Raw genomic sequence first — 21,458 nt, 5'->3', positions numbered from 1 at the left:
TGTAGATGAAATAAAATATAGCTGGTGGTAATGAGGCACGGAGTGTGTTCATCTTAAAGATAAAGAGTGTGCAGCTAAGCACACCTCCCTGAGGTACACCAGTTTTTTTTATATATTGACGCGACAATACGGTTACGAGTTTTACGCGGAAGGTACGATTGGACAAATAGCTTTCTATTATGTTTAGCATTATTCCACGGATGCCCATTCCTGACAAGTCTTGCAAGACCCTGTAACACCACGTTGTGCCGTACGCTTTCTCCATATTGAGGAGTACTGATAAGAAAAACTGTTTATGAACAAATGCATCTTGGATATTTCCTTCAATGCGCAGGAGATGATCAGTTGTGGATCGACCCTCTCTGAAGTCACACTGATAGCGATCAAGTATTTTGTTCATTTCAAGGAAATGTATCAGTCGGCGATTAATAATTTTCTCAAACAGCTTACAAAGGTAACTCATGAGAGCTATCGGGCGATAACTTGCTGCCGCCAAAGGATCTTTGCCTTGCTTCAAAACGGGGACCACAATCGCTTCTTTCCATGTGGGTGGAAGATACCCGGCAGCCCAGATAGTATTGAAAAGTGCAAGTAGTGTCAGTTGTGTATCAGTGTGCACATTCTTAATCATATCGTACATCATTTTATCAGGTCTCGGTGCCGAGCTATTGCATGCGATCAAGGCAGTTAGTTCTCAGCTTGGCAATACTGAAGGGACAGTTATATGGTGCGTTTTGTGGCGATTTAAGCTCAAATACCTTACATTCTTCTATTTGTCTGTACTTCATGAAGGATTGTGAGTAGTGGATTGAGCTTGACACACGCTCAAAGTGCTCCCCTAAGGAGTCCGCCTGCCCCTTGGTCATTCACCAGAGGCAACAAATTTATTGTCTGCCCTTTTAGCCTTCATAGGCCATTCCAAACTTTCGCCTCCTGTGTGTATGAACTTATACCTGAAAGGAACCTCAACCAGCTTTCTGTCTTCGCCTGACGTATCTGCCTTCCCTGCAATTTTATGTGTTTAAATTCAATTATTTTTCTGTATTTGACGATCTACGCAATATGCTCCGTGTTTTATTCTGCCTCTTTCGTACATCTCTACAGTCTTCATTCCACCAGGGAACACATCTTTTAAGTGAACCACCATTCGTCAGCAGGATAAACTTTTCAGCGGCATCAATAATAAAAGTGGTAAAATATGCGACAGCATAACCTATACTAAGACCATTCATAAAATCGGGTGATAAATGAGTCGATTCTTTAAAATGCTCCCAGTCAGCCAATGCTAATTTCCTGGGGAACACGGGGAGGGTTGTCATGCTGTGTTATTAAGTTTAAAATTATCGGGAAGTGGTCACTTCCAAAAGGGTTATTGATCACATTTCCTTCTAGATGAGGTAGAAAAGTAGCAGAGCCTATTGTTAGATCTATCAATGAATATGAGTTGTGTTGGACGCTGTAATAGGTTGGCCCCTTCTTATTAAACAGGCAGGCACCAGATGTAGGAAATAAATTTTCAATGAGTCAGCCTCTTGCGTCGCATCGCACGTCTCTCCATAACATGTTGTGGGCGTTAAAATGACCCATAAGTATGTAGTGTTCCGGGAGCTAATTTATGAGGTTATAGCAATCTGTTTTTTGGAAGTGATAGTTTGAGGGTATATATATATAGAACAGACAGTAACCAACTCATTAAAAAGAATTTCTCTAACTGACACTGCCTGAAGGAGTGTCTGTAAGGCTACGTCCTGAAAAGCTACAGACTTGTCTGCAAGGATTGCTACACGGCCGCGCAAGCTGTTAGCCTCGTCACGGTCCTTTCGAAAGATGGTGTACTGATGAAGATAGTTTGTTTGTGTGCATTTTAGATGTGTCCCTTGAACACACAGCAACTTTGGATGATGCTTGTGCAGAAGTTCTCTAATATCATCAAGGTTATGAAGAAGTCCTCTAGCATTCCATGTAGTACTTGTGTATCCGTTATGATGTGTTTAGTGTTGTGCGTTTAAGAGACGAAGATTAGTTCACGGGCCCTTTCCAGGCGCGGTGACGCGAGTTTTGTCTTTTTTGGAGTGATCGAGAGAGTCTCGCCGTTCCTTAGGCGCTGGCGATGCCGTCTGGCAAGTTGTTGTGTCCATCGCCTCTTGCGAGGCACTGGGCACGCGCTCTTACGAGGGCTGTGCTTGACCTGAAGGCCTTGACACTTTGGAAGAGACCTTTGAGGCCATCAGCTTGGAGGCTGATGCGCTAGCTACAGCTGCCGCAGAGGCAGATGGCGTCACTGCCGACTCACTGCGCGTGGGCTGGACAGTTGCCAGAAGCTGTTGCGTCACCGCCTCCTGATGCGTTACATGGGCAAATGGGTTCTTGGGCAGGAAGAATACCCACCTGCATGCCTCCTTGAAACTTATGTTTTCTTTTACTTTAATTTTTACGATTTTCGTTTCTTTTTGCAGGACGGGCACGACCGCGAGTACGCAGCGTACTCCCTATCACAGTTTACACAGTGGAGGGAGTTTTCACAAGATTCAGAGGCGTGCTCATGAGCACTGGATTTTACACATGTTTGGCACCCTCTGCAGCTCTGAGAAAAGTGACCGAAATGCTGGCATTTGGAACATTGCAAGAGATTTGGAACGTACGGCCGACCTCGAAGCTTGATATACCCAGCCTCGGTGGACTCAGGCAGAAAACTTGTGCCAAAAGGAAGTACCGTAAGAACCCGCGTATAATACAAAGTTTTTTTTCTTATTATTAGCATCTCAAATTATCGTGTCGTACTATATGCGGATCCGGTAAAAAAAATTCAGTCAGAAATTTGGGCTAGAAGTTTTGGTTTCGTTATTGCTGTGTGGCTATGGCTTGACTTCGTTATTGCTGCGTGGCTACGGCTTGGCTTTCTTATTGCTGCGTGGCTATGACTTGGTTTTGTTATTGCTGAGGAAGACAGCAATTGAAGTGCGGAGTGCAATTTAAATATATGTATTCCTCGAGTTTTCCTAACTCTTATTTATGCGGATAAAACTTTTTTTTTCCATTTTGCACCCCAAAAATTTCATCTCATACTATATGCAGGTTCATATTATGCGCTAGTTTTTACGGTATCAGGTGTTTGGTCTGGATTTCCTTATTGTCACGCCTCACCTTCATTTGTTTAACGTTGATGGTGTTCTGCTCCCTGAAGCCCTCCAGGAGTTCCGCTTCCGTCAGCTCCGAAAGATCATCATTTGAGACTATGCAATGGGTGGTATTCATAGTACGGTGTGTGGTTACTGTTACTTGAGTGTCCTCGAATGACACAAGATTGGGTAGCTTTTCATACTGTTTCTGGCTGCGGAGCTCCAAGAGGAGATCCCGCTTGCCATCCTGGATGCTTTATAGCCTGTACCAAAAACATCAGTGACAGACTTAGAAACGGGGAATGGTGAGATTGTTTGCATGGGCTTGTCTGGTTTTTCAGAATGGATTACATAGAAACAAGGAAAAGATTCTTTTTGATGGCCAAGAAACTTGAAGATTTCATCGGTGCTTCCCTTCTTTAGGGAGCGCTCAGGTAAAGGGGGGGGGAAGGATGCAGCCATAAGAGATCATAATTTTTGGCGGTAATGCCAGCCACCCCGTGGAGCCCTACAAGGGGACGCTGCAGGACCTGTGAAACAAGGCCTGCAAACACCAGCTGTACATCACCAGTATAACCGAATATGACATAGCCTAGGTTGGCTACTCACACAAGGTTAACCCTTGCTGCCTGGAAAAATTGGAAATAAGGGTAAGCTGGGAGAAGACAGGAAAGTTGGAAAGTGAGAGAAAGACGAAGGTTGGCGGGGGAGAAAGAGACAGGAAAAGGCAACTACGGGTTTCCCTCGGGTGGGTCAGTCTGGGGGTGCTGTCTACATGAAGCTGAGGCCAAAGGGGTGGGTTGCCTCCGCTGAGGGGTTTTAAAGGTCCTAACACTCAGCATCGACTTAACCCCCAGGATCCCCTTTTCCCCGGACATGGCTAAGCCACACACGGCTAAACACGGGAGGGTCCAACCCTAATGTGCTTGGGTACATGGTGTCGCAACACTCTAAACGCCTGCTGATGCAGACACCCCTGCGGGCTGGAAGTAAAATTATGTTACGTTAAAATTGTGTATAAACAAACTTTGCTATATTGAGGTAGTGGAGCTTCTTCTGTTTGGTGGGCGCAGACATTGCCGTGCTTCCGGCTCCGGACTCATTCGCCAAGGTGAGGAAACCTCCAAGTGCCTGTTCCTCGACCCTGCGTCGTTTTCCCCAGGTGCCACGGTCGCGGCCCGAGGCGTCATGCTACGCGGCCCTATGACTGGCATCGTCGAGCAGCGGGAGGGACAAGCGCCAATTACGAGAGGCAGGAGGCGGCAAGGTAAGTGAGCGACCATCCATTTGCAGCACTCTCAGCACTCCGGCTTGCCATACTTCTCATCTCAGTGTCACTAGGTGGCACAGCATGTCCAAGAAGCAGTGAGAGAGAGGAGCCCGGTAGCTGCACGATGTGCTCCTCAGCATTTGCACGCACCGGTGCATCATGCATTTCGGAGGCAATGCGCAGGCTTTGTGGCAGCGGCGCTAGGTTGTGCCGAGTGTTCTTAGGGAGGGGCAAACGAGAAGACCCCGCCGCAGTACACACTTCATACATCACTTGTTTCGACGATGGCAATACATTGTGTCGCTATATTAATTCAATGCTAATGTGTTGCTATCAGCAGTCATCGTGAGATGGGTTCTGCCGTAGTTTTCTTTTTCCGATTGAGTAGAGGTTCAGCCAGTTCTATCACAAACAGCAGATGCTACCATTTGTACAATCAGGACTGTCTTCTCCGAACGTGGCCTGCCTGACATATGTCTTGGACAACGGACCACCATTTAAAAGCACAAAGTATGAAAACTTCTTGCAGCGAAACGGTATACATTTCGCGCTGGTGCATTCATAATGTCCTGCTTCTACTGAAGCAGCAGAGCATGTGGTGCAAGTTATTAGGAACAAACTCAAGAAAAGTGCACCTGGTGACTTCAAAAGCCAGCTGTCAAGATTGTTGTTCCAGTACAGAACGACTCTACACAATGTGACAGGCCAAACACCTTAGGAATTGTTATTTGCCAGAAAATTAAAATGCCTCTGGATATGTTAAAACCAAGTTTACAGACAACTCTCCAAATGAAACAGTTGAAGCAAAAACTGACTGAGGTTGTTGTTCTGTTGCACCAATGGAACCTGGAACACATGGTCTTTGCAACCTGGTCTTGGTGAAAAACTTCCGGTCTGGTGCACCTTGGGTAACGGCTTCTGTTACAGTGCCTCTAATCTGCCAGTGTTGCCCTTGAAGATGGAACAATATGGCACAGGCATCGTGATCACCTGCAGCCCATACCTGAACCACTCTCAGCCACGCAGAACATTCCACAGGTGCCATGTGCAACTGCAAAACATGAACTGAAGCCAGAGGTGATTCCTCGAGAAGCTTCACTGCTGTCCGAGAAACAGGACTCAGTTGGGAGTAACAACAAAAGTGCTCCTGCAGACTTGGCAGCTGCTCAGAGAACAACCATCACCGTGAGAAGAAGCTCGAGAGTCAGGAAACCTCCCCATCCTTATTCTCCCTGAAGGCGAATGCAAACCTAAGGGGGTAGCAGTGTAACCAGTTACTAGCGCCACTTAGGCACAGCTGGGTTGGGTAACGTTGGTGTATGGAACAATGTCAGCTCGTTGCTGCCAACTGCATGCAGCTATCGTGGCTGTGGCATGGTTGCTGCCACTTTTATGCTATGCCCCATAGCTCGTGAAAGCAGATAAGCTCAATGGCAAATGCCAGAATCATGGCACACTATGAACAAACCTTGTTGAAAGGCTCCATAGTGAAAGTGCAGTCTGACAGCGTTTCCTAGGGGAGAATATTTTTTTTTGTTTATTTATTTTCAAATACTGTTGGCTGTCTTGGCCATAACAGGGTGGGTACAGCAAATTTGCACATAGCGTAAAATAATGTAAGCACTTTACAAACGTAAATAGGACATGAAGCAATGAATGTTGGAAATACAATGCAAAACAAATAACCAAATACAAATACAATCTCCTGGCTAAGAAATGCATGTTTGTAACATTGTGACAGTGAAATCGGAAACAGCATAAAAGAAAGACTATTGTATGCATTTCCAGAATAGTGTGACAACGTTTGCATGACACAACTAAAATTCAATTTCATAAAAGGTTTTTAACGCGTTCCTCAAAGATTTTATAATGCTACTTGACTGCAAAACAGACGCTGGCCAACTGTTCCATTCCTTAATCGTTCGCAGAAAAAATTAATAAGCGTACATGTCCAGATATGCTTTTGGAATTGAGAACATGCAATGATTGCTTGACCTGATGTTTCTAGCCTGCCTGGGAGCAAGATAGGGTGCGGTTTCAATATTGAAGTGGCCTTTTGATAACAAAAAAGAAATTTAAGTCTAGCCAACTTCCGCCGTTGAGCCAGTAGAGGCAAATCAAGCAACCGAAGCATTTCGGAAACAGAGTCAGTACGATAATACCGGGAAAGAATGAACCTTGTAGATTTTCTCTGTATCTTCTCAATGCGGTTTATTAATCCTGATTGAAACGGATCCCAAATGACACTGGCATACTCTAACGTTGGTCTAATGTAAGTTAAATATGCAAGAAGTTTGACGGGTGTGGTTGCTAGCTTTAATTTTCGGCGAAGAAACCATAATTTTTTTTCTGCAGCTCCACAAATTCTGTCTATGTGTGATTTCCAACTTAAGTCTTTCGAAATTGTTAAACCTAGGTATTTTATCGTTTCAGCTTCGGTTAGAATTGTTGAGTTCATCTCATAATTACACTCAATAACATGCCTTGTTTTGTTTGTGATTCTGAGCATGACTGATTTAGGTTCGTTAATTTTCATTTTGCTTTTTGCGGCCCAGACTTCTACAGCTTTAAGGGCTTGACTAAGTGACACCTGATCGTTTTGGTTATTGATTTCACGATATAATAAACAATTGTCTGCAAATAACCGGATGGTTATGTTGTAAACTAGAAAAAGAAGTGGTCCTAAAACGGATCCCTGTGGAACGCTTGAGGTTATTTTTATTTGGTTAGATTTGTTACCATTTATTTCAACGTATTGTGTCCAATCTGTAAGATATGAGTGGATCCACATAACAACATCATAATTTATATTCATTTCTATCAGTTTGTTAATTAATTTGTTATGTACGACCAGATCGAACGCCTTCGAGTAATCTAAAAATATAGCGTGAACCTGCTTTCTATTGTTCAAGGAAGCTGAAAAATCGTTGATCGTTTCTATCAACTGTGTGACAGTCGAAAGGTTCTGCCGAAATTCGTGTTGGTTGGGAAAAAAGTTTTCTTGTCTTCAAGGTAGGTGTAGATTGCCTTTGAAACTATGTGTTCAAGTAGTTTGCAGCATACACATGTGAGTGAAATTGGCCGATAGTTTCCAATATGTTGCCTTTCACCAGACTTGTGAGCCGGAACCACCTTTGCGACTAGCCAGTCATCTGGGACCCATTTTTGTGTTAGTGAAGAATTAAAAATGATCTCTAGATAGTGAGCTACCCATTCCGCATATCTGCGCAGAAAGGCATTTGGTATGCCGTCTGGACCTACAGATTTCTTATCGTTAATTTTAAGCAAAAGAGCTACAATGCCTTCATGCGAAACTTGAATATTAGGCATCGGTGATGTGTACGGGGATTCTAGTGAGAGGAGAGAAAGACCATCTGCAGAAATGTCAGTAAAGACAGATTGAAAAAAAAACATTAAAACATACTGCCATACGCGAGGTGTCCGACACAAGTTCACCATTAGCGACAATGCCACTTGGACCTTCGTTATTATGCGACAAATGGCGCCAAAAATGGTGCAGATCGTGCTTCATAAAATTAGTTAATGTCATGTCTTAGTAATTTGTTTTAGCAGCAGCCATATTTGTGCACAATATAGAGCTTAGCGCTGAAATTTTATTATGATCTCTTTTTGACTTCTGCCTCTCACGGTTAATTTTCCGCTTTAAATGTATAATTTCGTGGGTTCAATATGCCTCAATGTGCAGTGGTATGCAAAGGCCAAGTGAAGTATGCATTGTATTTGATGCCTCATCGCTGCCTCATCTCACGAAAAAGGAGTGACTGACAACTCAGCCTGAATGCATACATTGTGGCCCTGCTCCTTCATCGCTACAATGGAGCCATAATTTTGAGAGGGTGTTATTGCAGATAAGGAGATAAAGGCGGGGATTTTTTCTGTGGTTTAAGACACCACCAGAACCTGGTCATCCACTGCCACTTCGAGTGCATTTACACTCACAGCAACCTTAAAGCATCATTTGCCATCAATGGAGGAGGGATATCCAAAGACGGAGTGTTTACTCCAAGACCCTCTGTAAATGGACCATCTCCTAATCAGTGCTGAAAGAAGCACAGAAACAGCTGTCACAAAATCTACAAGGAAATGGCCTTCATATTTTGAGAAGTGGCAATAAACATTGGCAATCTTTAAAACTGAAGGTAGCGCTAAAAAGGACGAACACGTGGTGAAAAGACAACACAACGACGAAGAAACGCTCGGTTCTTCGTCATTGTGTCGTCTTTTCACCGTGTGTTCGTACTTTTTAGCGCTACCTTCAGTTTTAAAGAACGCATCACCTACTAGCCCAGCACCAAGTTTTATTGAAACATCGGCAAGTGGATCTCCAATGATCATGGCATAACCACAACCACAGACTACAACATCTGCAAAGAAGACGCTGTCTTTGACTTTGACTCTCTTTGCCGATGCAAGCCAGTTTGCGTAGTTTGCGCTGCAGTACAGTCGAACCCTCTCATAACAATATTCAACTGCCACGAAAATTCCATTCTTATAACCGGGTTGCTTGAAAAAATCAAAATAGGGGGATGGCAGAGCTCATGTGAGAAAACTATATAGGCAGGGAGGCCAGTGCCCCTCCCCACCATCTTCCTCCACCCGGCTGCTGATTGTGTTCCCTCATTTAACTGCTTCCTGGGCGCTCCGATCGCATGTAACAAGCCACGGCTGTCGGCGTTAAGGAATGCCGCTGCTATAACAACTGCAAAAAGGTGTCACGGGTGGCAAGCGATATGCGAGCACCGCCGAGGCATCACTTTGGTGGCCTCGAAAGGGGCCTTTTAAAAATTGCGAGAAGGCTGCCACGGCAGCCTGTCAGCTTGAGAAATCCAGAAGAAATACTGAGCAGAGATCGCCACAAGCATCTCACCACGTACTTCTCACTGGCTTGCACGAGAAAAGCCTATGTCCGTCAGCCATGCATGTTTTACGCGAAGCTTGCTGACATCCTTCTCCAAGGCAACCAAGCGCTCCACGTAATGGCAGCGGAAGGTTCCTCGTGAAGATGAAGCCCCAAAGGACTGAATCATGCCGGGCCTCCTGTGAGGACAACGCTGAGGCAGCCTGCCCTACTGTGTCATCGCTGCCGTTGTCGCCAGTGCTATTCGATGCAAGTATGTTCGCGACGATCGTCTCATTGGTTAGAAGCACTTAATTTCCAAATCTATAGCCGTGCACTTTCTTTTCACTGGCATGCATTGCCAATGATCAGCGGGTTGATCAGCCATGTTCCATTTCGGCGGTGAGTCAAGCGACGTTGAGAAACCGCGTGGCCAGGAACGACTTCGACACAACCAACAAAAACGAACACGAGCGATTAAGCTGTTCGTGGAACTGCACTTTATGAGGAGCCAGCAAGCAACATGCGAGCAATCTGCTTGCGGCGCAGTTGGCACAGTCCATTTGTGTTTCAGAGGATGGGGCAGCATAGAGCTATGGGCACAGCCCATTCATGTTCGGAGGGCTGGAAGGGCAACGGGAGAGTGCTGCGTGGAGATGGCTGGAAAATGAGCATGTGGCGGCTGTTGGAACAGTGGCCCATTGTGCAGCGGCTCGAATTTCTGGTTTTCTTTTCAAGGATTTCACATTTCACTACCTTTCGGCTTGGACACCCAGCAGCCAGACATCATCGTTATAACCAATAATGCAGCGTCGGGACATTGTAGTAAGCGGGTTATTTCACCATGGAAAACATACGAAAGTCGACGATGCAGTAGCTTCTCATTGTTATAACTGATATATTGCTAAAACCAGTATCGTTATAAGTGGGTTCAGCTGTATACGTGAGCAGGTAAGGAGCACAGCATGCAACCTGTGCTGCTTATTGCAAAGAGCTGCATCGCACCACTGAAACCACTGACTCTAGCTAGGCTAGAGCTTATGCCTGCTCTGCTAGTTACACGACTGTACCATTTCATAACCGAGAACTGCAACCTTGGGTCAGCGAAGTCCCTCTTTGGTTTCAGATAACTCTATGCTGGATACAGGGGGGCCCGTCCAGGCGGAAGCCACACAACACATGTATCCACAAGTATGCAATAGGAAACCACGTGCATGCAATAGAGTACAAGAAATTCGCGACGTCTTGGATCTGTCACACTGGCGCTTTTGTCCAGGTAAAGAAAACTTTGCGGATCTGCTTACTGGAGGGATCCCAGCCTACGTGCTAAAGTCAGAAGACTGGTGGAAGCCAATGTCAGACCCTGGTGGATTATGCACCCAACTTCCTCGACACAGTTCGACTAGAAAGAAAACGCAACAATCACAGACACTCCAGAGAAGGACGAAACAGTTAAAACAACATACACGGAGTGTCCTGAAGTACCTGTTATCAATATAGAACATTTCACCAACTGGGTTAGACTGGTGCAAACTACAGCATAGGTGGTCCACTATGTGAATCACCTTAAAGGCTCAACATGACCAAGCAGGCCAACAGCTGAAATGAGACAAGCCAAAAGTTTTCTGATCCTCAAGGAATGACCATCACTGCAGAGTGGAAGGGGACTGCATGCGAAAAAATGAAACCTCTTCCTTCATACAGCCCTGTGAGACAACTGCTCCTTAACAAACAGACGAGTTGGGAATAACACAGACGGCAGAAGATATGCATGGATCACACCATTTGATACGAGAATCGCACTTGAGCATGCTTACTATACAACATTCTCATTTAAAAGTGCTCCACACAGGCGTTCGTGACACCCTAACACAAGTCTGTGAAAAGTTTCGGATCCTTAGTCCTCGTCAACTTGTGAAGAAAACCATACGAGCCCGTATAATCTGACAGCGACAGCATTCAAAGCCATTCCACGAGGAAATGCCTCCGCTGCAAGTAATAAAAGCGGCTCCATTCCTTGTCAGCAGAGTTGACTTTGTGGGACCTCCCTACATTGAAAACGAAGGACAGCAGCGATCGCACATCACGCTATTTATGTGCTCCATCATGAGAGCTGACCAACTCGAGTTTGTCAGGAACATGACTTAAAGAGCTTTTTATTTGTTTTACAAAGGTTTGTGTCACGTCAAGGGCCTTGTCAAAGTATGTACAATGACAACGCTTGAAATTTTGTTAGATCATTTGAAGAGCTTCGGAAACTCTGGGCAACAATACAACATCCAGATGTCCACGCCGCTTGCTCTACTTCATACATTCAGTGGAAGTTCATCTGCCCTTATGAGCCATGGTGGGGAGGATATTATGAACAACCTGTGTGCTCTGTGACAACATTGTTGAAAAAGAATGCTTGGAAGATGCCTTGTTAGTCAAGCAGAGCATATTCCTCTCCTGCCAGAAGTGGAAGCAGTAATCAATTCAGGACCATTGATCTACGTCTTCAACGACATTGAAGAGCTTTATCCACTGTCACCTGTCTGCTTCATAGTAAGAAGATGCCTCACACGATTTCCATCATTCATTGCACCGGAGCCTAGGGCTTCAACAAAAGATTCGCTCACAAAGCTGTGGCAAACATGAGAAAAATATTTAAAGAAGTTCTAGAAGAGGTGGAGAAAGGAATACCAGAGCGATGTGTGTTACTGCCAATAAAGCCAGGGGACAGGAGCTTTTGAAGAAATGCGAAGTAGCGCTGATTGGCAACAAAGAAACCCTGTGATAACTGCGAACTACAGCCAGCATATAGGAGAGAAACAGTAGATGCGATGGTAAAATCCGGTCTTGCTTGTTGTGCCTGCCCTGTGGTACAGTGATCAACTGGCTCACCAAGGTGTTATATCCTTTAGCAGATTACCACCATCTGTCATCGGGGGAGAATGGTGGAACTTCATCTTTGGACACCCAAGCAACCATCACCGCCACCTTTGTTCCGTTTCAGGAGCCAATGCATGCCATACAAGCAGCTGCCATATTCCATCAAATCTTCTTCACAGCCACAAGTGCGCGTCTGGTTCTGTTGTGCCCTAAGGCTTTCACAAAGACCTCCAGAGGTCCACAACACGCTTTTGCAACCTCAATATTATGAAGTGTATTTATCAGCACTTTCAGTAGAAGAAAATTTCTGTGCTGTTGAAAAAGAAGACTGAGGCAATAAACTACCGCAGGTGCCAGTTGTGAAATGATTTATCATGCAGTTGTTTGTGAATGCAGTGGTGTGCCATGCAGCACAGAGTGGGCGGCTGTGGCCTCCAAAGCTTGGGAGCAAGCAGCCTGATGGTGAGCACGGTACTGAGCCGAGGGGGCATATTGCATGGTGCACTCCATGCAGCATAGTTCCGTAATCAGCACTTGCCCTTTGCACTGGTTCCTCATTCCATGCCTTGCTTATGCGCCCGATTTGGTGGTCTTTCCCCCCCCCTCCCGTGCGGCAAGTGGCAAGCCTGAGTAGCAGCACAGTGGCAACGCTAAATGCAACGTCCTCTTGCTTGAGGTCAATCTTGCAAGCGATCTCAATAGGCGGCAAAAAGGCTGTCGGCACTCATTTCCAGATACCACACAGCTCGCTCTCCATGATTTCCAAGTCGAAAAAAGCTATACTTGACTCGGAGAAAAAAGCCAAATTACCAGCAAATGGAGCTGTTTGTACTTAACCGCAACATCGATACCTACTCCATAAAACCATGTAGATGTTCCGTGATAAAACCACCTTATAAGATTTTGGTTGAACCAATGCATCAGTGATCGAAATTTCCAATGCTGTACCTAGTCGTGCTTGATTTTTTTGACACGATGAGGATGCAATGTCACAAAACATAAAATCTGATGGTTGGGAACCAAATTGCAGTAATTTTGCAGTATATTGCAATTGAATTAGTAATTGCAGTAATTTGCAGTAACTGCAACAATGAGTAACCTCGTTTTCATGCAATTTGGAGCTCTCTTTTCGGCATCCAATGGGTTTTGATTATGTGTTTATCGGAGGCTGTGGAGAGCAGCGGTTTGATAAGCACAGCATCAGCTGAGCTTATGTTCGCCAGCCATGAAAGCTTCGCTTCCACGGATCACCACAGTGCATTGGACCTCCATTGCTTTACTTCCAAACTGCTGCAACGCCGCTCTGAAGAGCACTTTGATGGTGCAGCATCAAACTGTAGAAGTGGTCGCTGGCCCTAAGTTCAACGAAATTGATTTTATTTTTGTTACTGAAATTTGTTTTTGTAGCCCCGTCCACGTAGAAAAGAATCCATCGTAGACTATACCTTGAATACAAGGATGAATGTCAATACAACGAAATTTCTTTACAGCAAAGTGAAGTATAGATTTTACCAACTTGGTTACATCAAGGTTTAACTGAATGCAGCTTCATGCCCTACATGATTATGTAAGAACTCGTTTATTGAAACAAGCCATCATGCTAGGGCTGTGCTGAGAAGACTGCACTCACTGCACGTGGGCACAGTAGCCTGCAAGAGCAAGGATGAGCTCACCTGCATACTCGGTGGGTGTCTGGATTGGCGGGCAGTGGGCCTCGAGTAGCAGCTGGGCAGTCTCGATGAAGGCCTGCTGCCGTCCCGACTGCCGCAGCAGCTGCGCTCGGCGCAGCAGCACGCACGCTGCATCCTGCTGCTGCTCCACACAGTTAGTGCAAGGCATTGCAAAATGGCATTAATGGTACTGTTTCTCACAATGGACCGTAGCGATCCAACAAGATCGGTCCGTTGTACTTCAAGCCAGCTGTATTCAAAATTAGGGCTGCAGTATGTTGCAAAATGGCAGAAACCATCAAGTGTTTGATTATAGGAATCCAAAGGCAATCAGAAAAACAATGAGAAGATTGAGTTCAAGGAAATAAAACAAAAAAGAAACAGATCTGGCAATGGTACAATCTAGTGCTTACAAATAGCTGTCAAACCGGCTATGCGGTTTCACTGGAGGGAAGTGACTCAAGTCTACAAAAACAGTTATCCGGTTATGCAGATTTATGAAATTGAATATAGACCTTTTCATCGGGCGAGGAGGATAGGGCACGCAGAGAGCCTTTCCTCCTCTCTGGCTTGGGCCATCCGGCGCGGCGCTGCGGCACGATTTCGAGATGTTTTAGATGGTACTTTGTGAAATTTACGCCATGTCCGTTCATATAAGGTCGTCAGGGAAGCTTTTCGGTGCATCGGTAACTACAGTAGGCAGAAATATCTCTTGGGGGCGCAAAAATGTGACGTGCTTTATCAGCCGCAGTGTATGTATGTGTTGTGAACTATTTTGCTTATATCGGTTTTAATTCAATACAGAAAACCAGTGTCTCTGTATTAACAGCATGAAATGGTAAATCTGCTCATATCTGATCGCTTGGCGTAGGGAGTAAAACATAAAGCATAAGAGCGCATGCTCGTGCACGGCCAACCTAAGACAACCACGAAACATCTAACCGGCAGGCACTATCAAATATTTGTGATGCACCGACATCGTTCTCGCGCATTTCAAATCTAGTAGGCTTCAAATTACCATATGCCTACGCTAGCCTTCCTGCATGAGGCCGATGGCGCTGCTCAGCACAGAGGTCACTGCGGTTGGTGAACCAGCACGATACATATGTAAGCTGTGCGCTTCGGCATTGCCTTTTTGGCCTGTATACAGCCATACTATATGAGAGGGATCGCATAAAAGGAATGCAATGCCTATTTTTGAGGACAAAATTTTCGTAATATGTGTGAGTGCGTCGTAAAGAACAGAACGAACACAACCGAAAAAAAATTTCGGTTATCATCCTCTTTCTGGAAAAAGCAAGAGAAAATGGGCTAACGCCGCAATACGACCTCGCATAGTCGCGCCGCACAACGTTTATAAATATATAACCGCTGATGCCGTATGCCTGGACCATGCGGTATATAGAACATACAACATCTGTAATCCAGCACCTAACACTGCTTAGGACGCTTGCGCAGTTCGTAAAGAGTCCCTTTGCTGGACAAGCTTAATTCAGACTGTAAGGTATGCTATTATTGCTTGGCAAAACTATTTTATTCGGGGGTGGAAACCTCATCCATCGAACCAAGTAGTCACGCAATGTAACCTGCAGCGAACAGTTTGAACGCTTGTAAAAGCATAACATCACAGCTCCTATCGTAGCAGAACGGTACCCACTCGGTTACGATCGTCGCGTTTGTTTCATGGCTCCTAAACCACAGCTTAGAAATAGAGGATAATACTGCAATAAGGTCACATTAGTGATTGGAACATTCAGAAACACACAATTGATCTCCGAGGCTGATTGTACGCTCAAATATGCGTGCACACATCGCGCTGTGTTACGTCCACCTCAATGCCAGCAGAAATTTCGGCCATGACGCCTTAAACCACTCCAGCACGTCTCACAGAGCCGTTTACCACGCAGAAGACACACGTCATACTTAACTGACCACACGACCGCGAGAACAAACGCCAGAACCTACCGCCGAGTGCATACCTGCCATGCAAAAGACCGCTTTCACCCAAGCCAGTATGGCACTGCTCATAGGCGGCGCCTACGAAAAAACAGCCTATACTGGACAGGCAGTTTATTTAACCAGTTAGCCAGATAACCGGATATTGAACACGAATCTTTGGTACTACTCTTTACTTAACATTTTAGGGCAGGTAAAGCACAAAAAACACAGACTGTGAAGAGAATGAGGACCTACAGAGCGCTACTTGCAATTGAATTTATTGGGCAAGAAAACATATACAAGCAAACACGATTCATATCCACCGCGCATGCGTCAGTAAACATTCCACATATAGATAGCCAACACCATTGCCCATCGAGACAATGCCCGAGCTGCACACTCAGATAAAATACACACGCCCACATAGAAAACAATGGCATGACATGGCATGGCATACAAGACAAAAGAACAGCAAAAAGGAGTGTGCACAAAAAAAAAATTCACTTGCCATCCCGGCCCTGCAAAAGTGGGTGTCCAGAAAAACAGTTGAAAACCACCAGTACAACTGCTCAGTGAGGCATGCAATGCTTTATTGCTTTATAGTAATGGTAGTAATGGAAATTGAGAGTAATAGTACTAGCAGGAATAATGGTAATCTTGGCAGCACGCTGTCGCCAGTCGTATAGATGTTTCTTTTTCCCTTAGCCGCTCCTCAGTATCTTGCGCTGCTCCTCGGAAGTCCTAACAGCGCATTGCGTACCCATAGTAGTGCTACAAGGATGAAATCAATTGCTAGGCTGGTTATTTTATATACAAAGGGCTAGTGACGTCACTCCCCACGTTGCAAGCTGTTGTGGCCATGGCAGTTTGCCAACAGTAGTAATCTTTACTGGGAAACGTATGCAGGGAGTGCTACGTGCTACAAATTATCAGGAGTGGCTCATTATCAATTATGTGGTTTGGATGCTTGTTTTGCGCATGTTCTTTATTGAAACAAATGCTGTTCTGGTATGTTGTATGCGTGATTCCAAGGAATGTATGCACTTTTTGCCTCACTTTGCTGAGTGCTTGAAGGCTCTGCCTTACGGATGTATGAGCCCCTGCTTCAGTCCCGCACTGCTGCCGGGATTGGCCCACACTTTTAATAACAGACGCAGACATGAAAAATGCAGACCACCAAGAGACTAACAGCTTTGCCGTAAAAGGGAGATCGTCAAAAGGATAAAATAACAATGCAACAAAATGTATAAAAGGAAAATAACGCCATGAAATGTTCCCCTGGGTAATAAAAAGGCAGCACATGTGTAACATATCTATAGGCAGAGGAATGGGGAGGGAAACAAAGAGAACAATCAAAAGGCACTAATGCACCGCATCACCTGGTATCGCAGAGAAGCAATCTCTGTCCTTGAGAAGGAGCCAGGTCGTTAAACGCACAACGCTTCAAAAATTTCTTTGCCAGTCTGACCTCTATAACTTGCGATCATAACAGCCTGGTCTAGAAAAAGGCAAACATGCACAAGTGGCACAATTCAAAGCCATTTTGCTGCCCTGCTTTAACTTCAAACTGTTTGCGTGTTCTCGTAGGTGATCACTGACACATTGGCCTGTTTAACCGATGTAAACACGTCTACAAGAAAGTGACACTGGTTAGACGATAGCGCATTTGTGGGACACAAAATGCTTGGCGTGTCCTTTGCTGTAGGCATTAGGCCGTTCGTGTTCGCACGCTCACGCAGACCACACCAAGCTTGTTGGGAGCTGAGAACGCTACAACCCAAATGCATCCCGCAGCGTTCTTGATGGTCTTTTTCCTGTCGGTTTTCTATGGTGGCACAGCACTGTTCCTTTGGGGTTGACGCTACAGGGTTTCCGCAAGGTTACATAAATAAAAATCAGGAAAAACCAATATGGCTTTACACTGTGCCATGTGTGGGTGTTCGCCTTTTTGCAGACCAGGCTGTTATAATCGGAATAGAGAGCGGACCGCACGAGACATTTTTGAAGCGTCGTGCATTCAACAGCTTGGCACAAGTTGTGTTAGTGGCCCTTCTGTGTTGCTCTCGAGGAAAGAGCATGATTATCTGCACTGATTATTCTCTTCTTTGTTTCCCCTTGACTCTTTCTTTCCTCTTCCTAGAGTTTTCACACATGCATGGACTTTTTTGGTGCCTCGGTTTTTACATCACTTTTACCACCTGTTTGAACTTTTTATTCACCAAGGAAGCATTTTTAGCGTTTCATGGCATTATTTTCTTTTTAAACAATTTTTTTGGATTGTTATTTTATCTTTCTCACGATCTTCCTTTTTTGGGCTACAATCTCTTTTTTGTTGTTTTGTCTTATATTGTTGGCATGGCATTGTTTTCTATGTGGACGTGCGTATTTTATCAGAATTTGTGGCTTGGGTGTCGTCTCGATGAGCAATGGTGTTAGTCAGCTATTTAGATGTGGAATGTTTTCTGACGCATGCGCTGTGGTCCAAATGAATGGCGAATGCGTGTATACAAGTACTCTTGCGCAATAAATTCAGTTGGAAGTAGCGCTGTGTATGTCCTCATTCTTTTCACTATCATTCTTTTTTTGCACTTCCCATGCCTGAAAATGTCACCGTACCAACTAGCTCAGATACAGACTCCGGTTCCTTATTGAAGTACTGGATTCACTCGCATGTATTATGATATCATATGCTAAGAGCAATAATTCACCTCCTATAAAATACACTGTTTATTAGACGGCTCAAGAAGTGCCTATCAATTCTTCATTTATGTTTCCATTTATGCTTTATGCATCCTTGAGTACCGACAAACGCTGTTATTAATTTTTTTTTGCAAAACATCTCTAGGAAAGTTATTCTGTTCAAATGTGTTCTAATAGTATTATGCTTGGCAACCAACATTCTGTTGGAAGTTGACAGAGGATGCTATATGAAAACACCACATGCCAACGACGAAAATGAAGGTGTGTTATTTTCGTTCCGTAACTAAAGCCATGCCTACTGTGTGCCAGCTTTTCCTAGCCCACATGGGCTCTTCCATGCTTCCGAATCTCGCCGGCAAGCTGTCTGGCTGGTGCTGCGCATCACACAATGTGTATTACCATAGAAAGCAATGTTGTTGCAAAGAGTAGTTGTTCGTTTTTCAGATCTATCGAGTCGGCAAGGTGCCCTTGTACTGGCAGCCCTCAGGACCTAAGAGTGCGCATATTTTTCAATGCATTGCACGCGTCTGGTTCATCATGGCATACTCATGGCCACCAATTCCAGGTCGTGTTATCAAGTGTTCCACGTTCCCGGCCCTTCCAGCGAATTATTTTGCAATTCTTTATTTTGTAAAGCTTGATGCTTGCGTGCCAGGTAAAAAATGCTTAGAATATCTCACCACGAAAACTTTAGGAGCTGAAAAGATAGCAAAACGTGTTTCAACGGCGTCTTGCTGGTTAACTGTACACTGGTGCGGCACACTGCATGACACAAGGAGATATCTCTGTTGTCACTTGAGTGATACCTTAGGAGAGTTTAAGGCTAGACATAGAATATTAACCTGTTGCAGGTATGATACGTATAGACAATGTTTAGACTTGACTCACCTCCTACTGCGATTGCAGGCAGAGCGGTGACATGGCCTCTAGGCCCATTGCCATTCGATATTGCCATTCCCATTCTTTTCCCATTCCTATTCCCATTGCCATTCAAGCCTCAAATCTTAGTAACGGCACGCTAAGTTTCCTAATCACAAAAACTTCTTGAGACCTCCCAGGAAAACGTGAACACTTGCCACTTATCATCAACAGCATGTTCGCTGTGCATCCTTGAGTGCAATCCCACATACCAGCATGGGGCCAGACGATTGACATCACTGTTACCGCAAAATGGTGACGCCCTCGATAAAATGGTCTGTAGCAACACAGTGCAGTTCTCTTTAAGAATTATTCTGGCAACAATGATATGTGTTAAAGGGTGTCTCTGTTCAGTAATGTGTGAGCACTCTCAGGCCAACGGCTTAAATGTTGGTCCACGTCTCATAGCTGGGCGCTATACACACAGTTACCAAAGCAGACATTACTTGGGTCTCCCTCATTTACTTTGCTGATTTTTCTTTACAGATGTTGGTAATTTTCACTTAACAAAACTAGATAAATACCAAAATAAAGGAAGTGTGAAAAGTTACCGACAGCTATTTAGCTGGACGTTCATTACTCCCCGAACAAAAGATGACCGTAAACTTAAACTAATCCACTTTACAACAGGGACTGCGTGCAAGATCATGGAAGTTCTTATTTACCCCTACCTAATTCGACCCTACATACCAGGGTCAAATTACTTAGGTTTTCTGTAAAGTGTTCTCAAGACAATGCATTTTGTGATCGCTGCTGGTTGTTTCTGCCTTCCCCATGGCTTCGAAGCGAAATGGCCTCGGCTATGCGAGGCCACGAGGCACCCACGACGGGCGGCAGCCTGCATGGCTGCCCCAAACAGTGGCCATCAGCCAGTGAGAGCTGGTGTATTGCTTCTCTCTGCAGAATTTCTGCCCTTTCCACGAGTGGCTGGGAAAAGTTATGTGCTGTGCCCTGCCAAATTCACATATCGCAGTAGCAAAGTACATTGATAAGTATCACCTAGACAAAATTGGCCAAAATTTTGTCCGTCGTAGTAGATAGTTTGTCATAGCAAGGTTAATTAAAGTGGAAACTGTTGCAGGTATAATGCAGGCAGATTAAACCAAGTGAAAAAAAAAAAGAACTGTCTGTTATATCTGAAAGTATAAGGATACATTGTAATGCGTGTGGACTGTAGTCAGAAACAAAGCGAAATGTGTTGTGTGGCGCCCTCTTGGGTCGACACACCAATTCAGGGGATGGATGGACTCATGAGCAAGATGGATGGCGCCCAGAGTTTGAGCAAGAAAGCCAGGATGGGGGTTATCGACCGTCTTACTACCGTTCTGGCTCTCCGAAACATAATGCAAGTGCAAGAAACTGTTCAGCCCGCAGTCGACGTTGCAATAATTGTGGGAAAATTGGACACACTGCGGTAGTTTACCGCCTACAGCATCAGTTCTTGGGACTTCGCACGTAGCAGGCACCAGTCTCCACCGTGGAGGAAGTACATATCCTGAATTCTCCGCATATTCTGGACATAGAATTGCCACAAAATAAGAAAGAGATAATAGTTACCATCAGTGCAGCGGTGGCGTAGAGGTAGAACACCCGCCTCGCGTGCAAGAGGTCCGTGGCTCGAATCCCGGTGCCATGCAATTTTCCACCGGATTAAAAAAAAAAATTTTTTAAATCCGCGTGTTGATAAAATTGCATAAACAGGCCTGGAGTGTGGCCTGATCCCGGTGACCAGAACAGGTAACGCACTCCCTCACCAGAGCACGATTGGCCACCCTGGTGCAGTACTTGGCCACAACCTCCTATATGAACACAACAATCAAACCCCAGCCCTCAGTCCCCAGCAGCTGCGAAGCAACTGACCACGGCGGCGGTCAGACCTGCGATGCAGCAGAGGGTGCTAAGAATCCCTGGCTCCGGACAGGCCGCCATTGGAATATGAACCTGGCAACGTTTAACGCTAAAACGTTATCTAGTGAGGTGAGTTTAGCAGTGCTACTGGAGGAATTAGAGGGCAGTAAATGGGATATAATAGGGCTCAGTGAAGTTAGGAGGCCAAAAGAAGCATATACAGTTCTAAAAAGTGGGCACGTTCTGTGCTACCGGGGCTTAGCGGA

The 21,458-nt window shown here is 45.0% G+C and overlaps 1 protein-coding gene and 1 long non-coding RNA gene across 4 annotated transcripts in view; one reads left to right on the top strand and one right to left on the bottom strand.

The window, feature by feature from the left end:
* LOC142576640 (general transcription factor 3C polypeptide 3-like) overlaps window positions 1-21,458 on the bottom strand; it is a 255,854-nt gene that overhangs the window by 72,339 nt on the left and 162,057 nt on the right. For all 3 annotated transcript variants that reach the window (XM_075686857.1, XM_075686856.1, XM_075686854.1), the window contains exon 13: window positions 13,792-13,930. In XM_075686857.1, the coding sequence (XP_075542972.1) occupies window positions 13,792-13,930 (139 nt within the window). The remainder of the gene's footprint in view (window positions 1-13,791; window positions 13,931-21,458) is intronic.
* LOC142576641 (uncharacterized) overlaps window positions 1-21,458 on the top strand; it is a 149,529-nt gene that overhangs the window by 31,399 nt on the left and 96,672 nt on the right. The gene's annotated exons all lie outside the window — the stretch shown is intronic.

Source organism: Dermacentor variabilis, chromosome 3, assembly GCF_050947875.1.
Source record: "Dermacentor variabilis isolate Ectoservices chromosome 3, ASM5094787v1, whole genome shotgun sequence".
In the NCBI taxonomy this organism is placed as follows: Eukaryota; Metazoa; Arthropoda; class Arachnida; order Ixodida; family Ixodidae; genus Dermacentor; species Dermacentor variabilis.
This window is presented reverse-complemented; position numbering and strand designations above follow the sequence as displayed.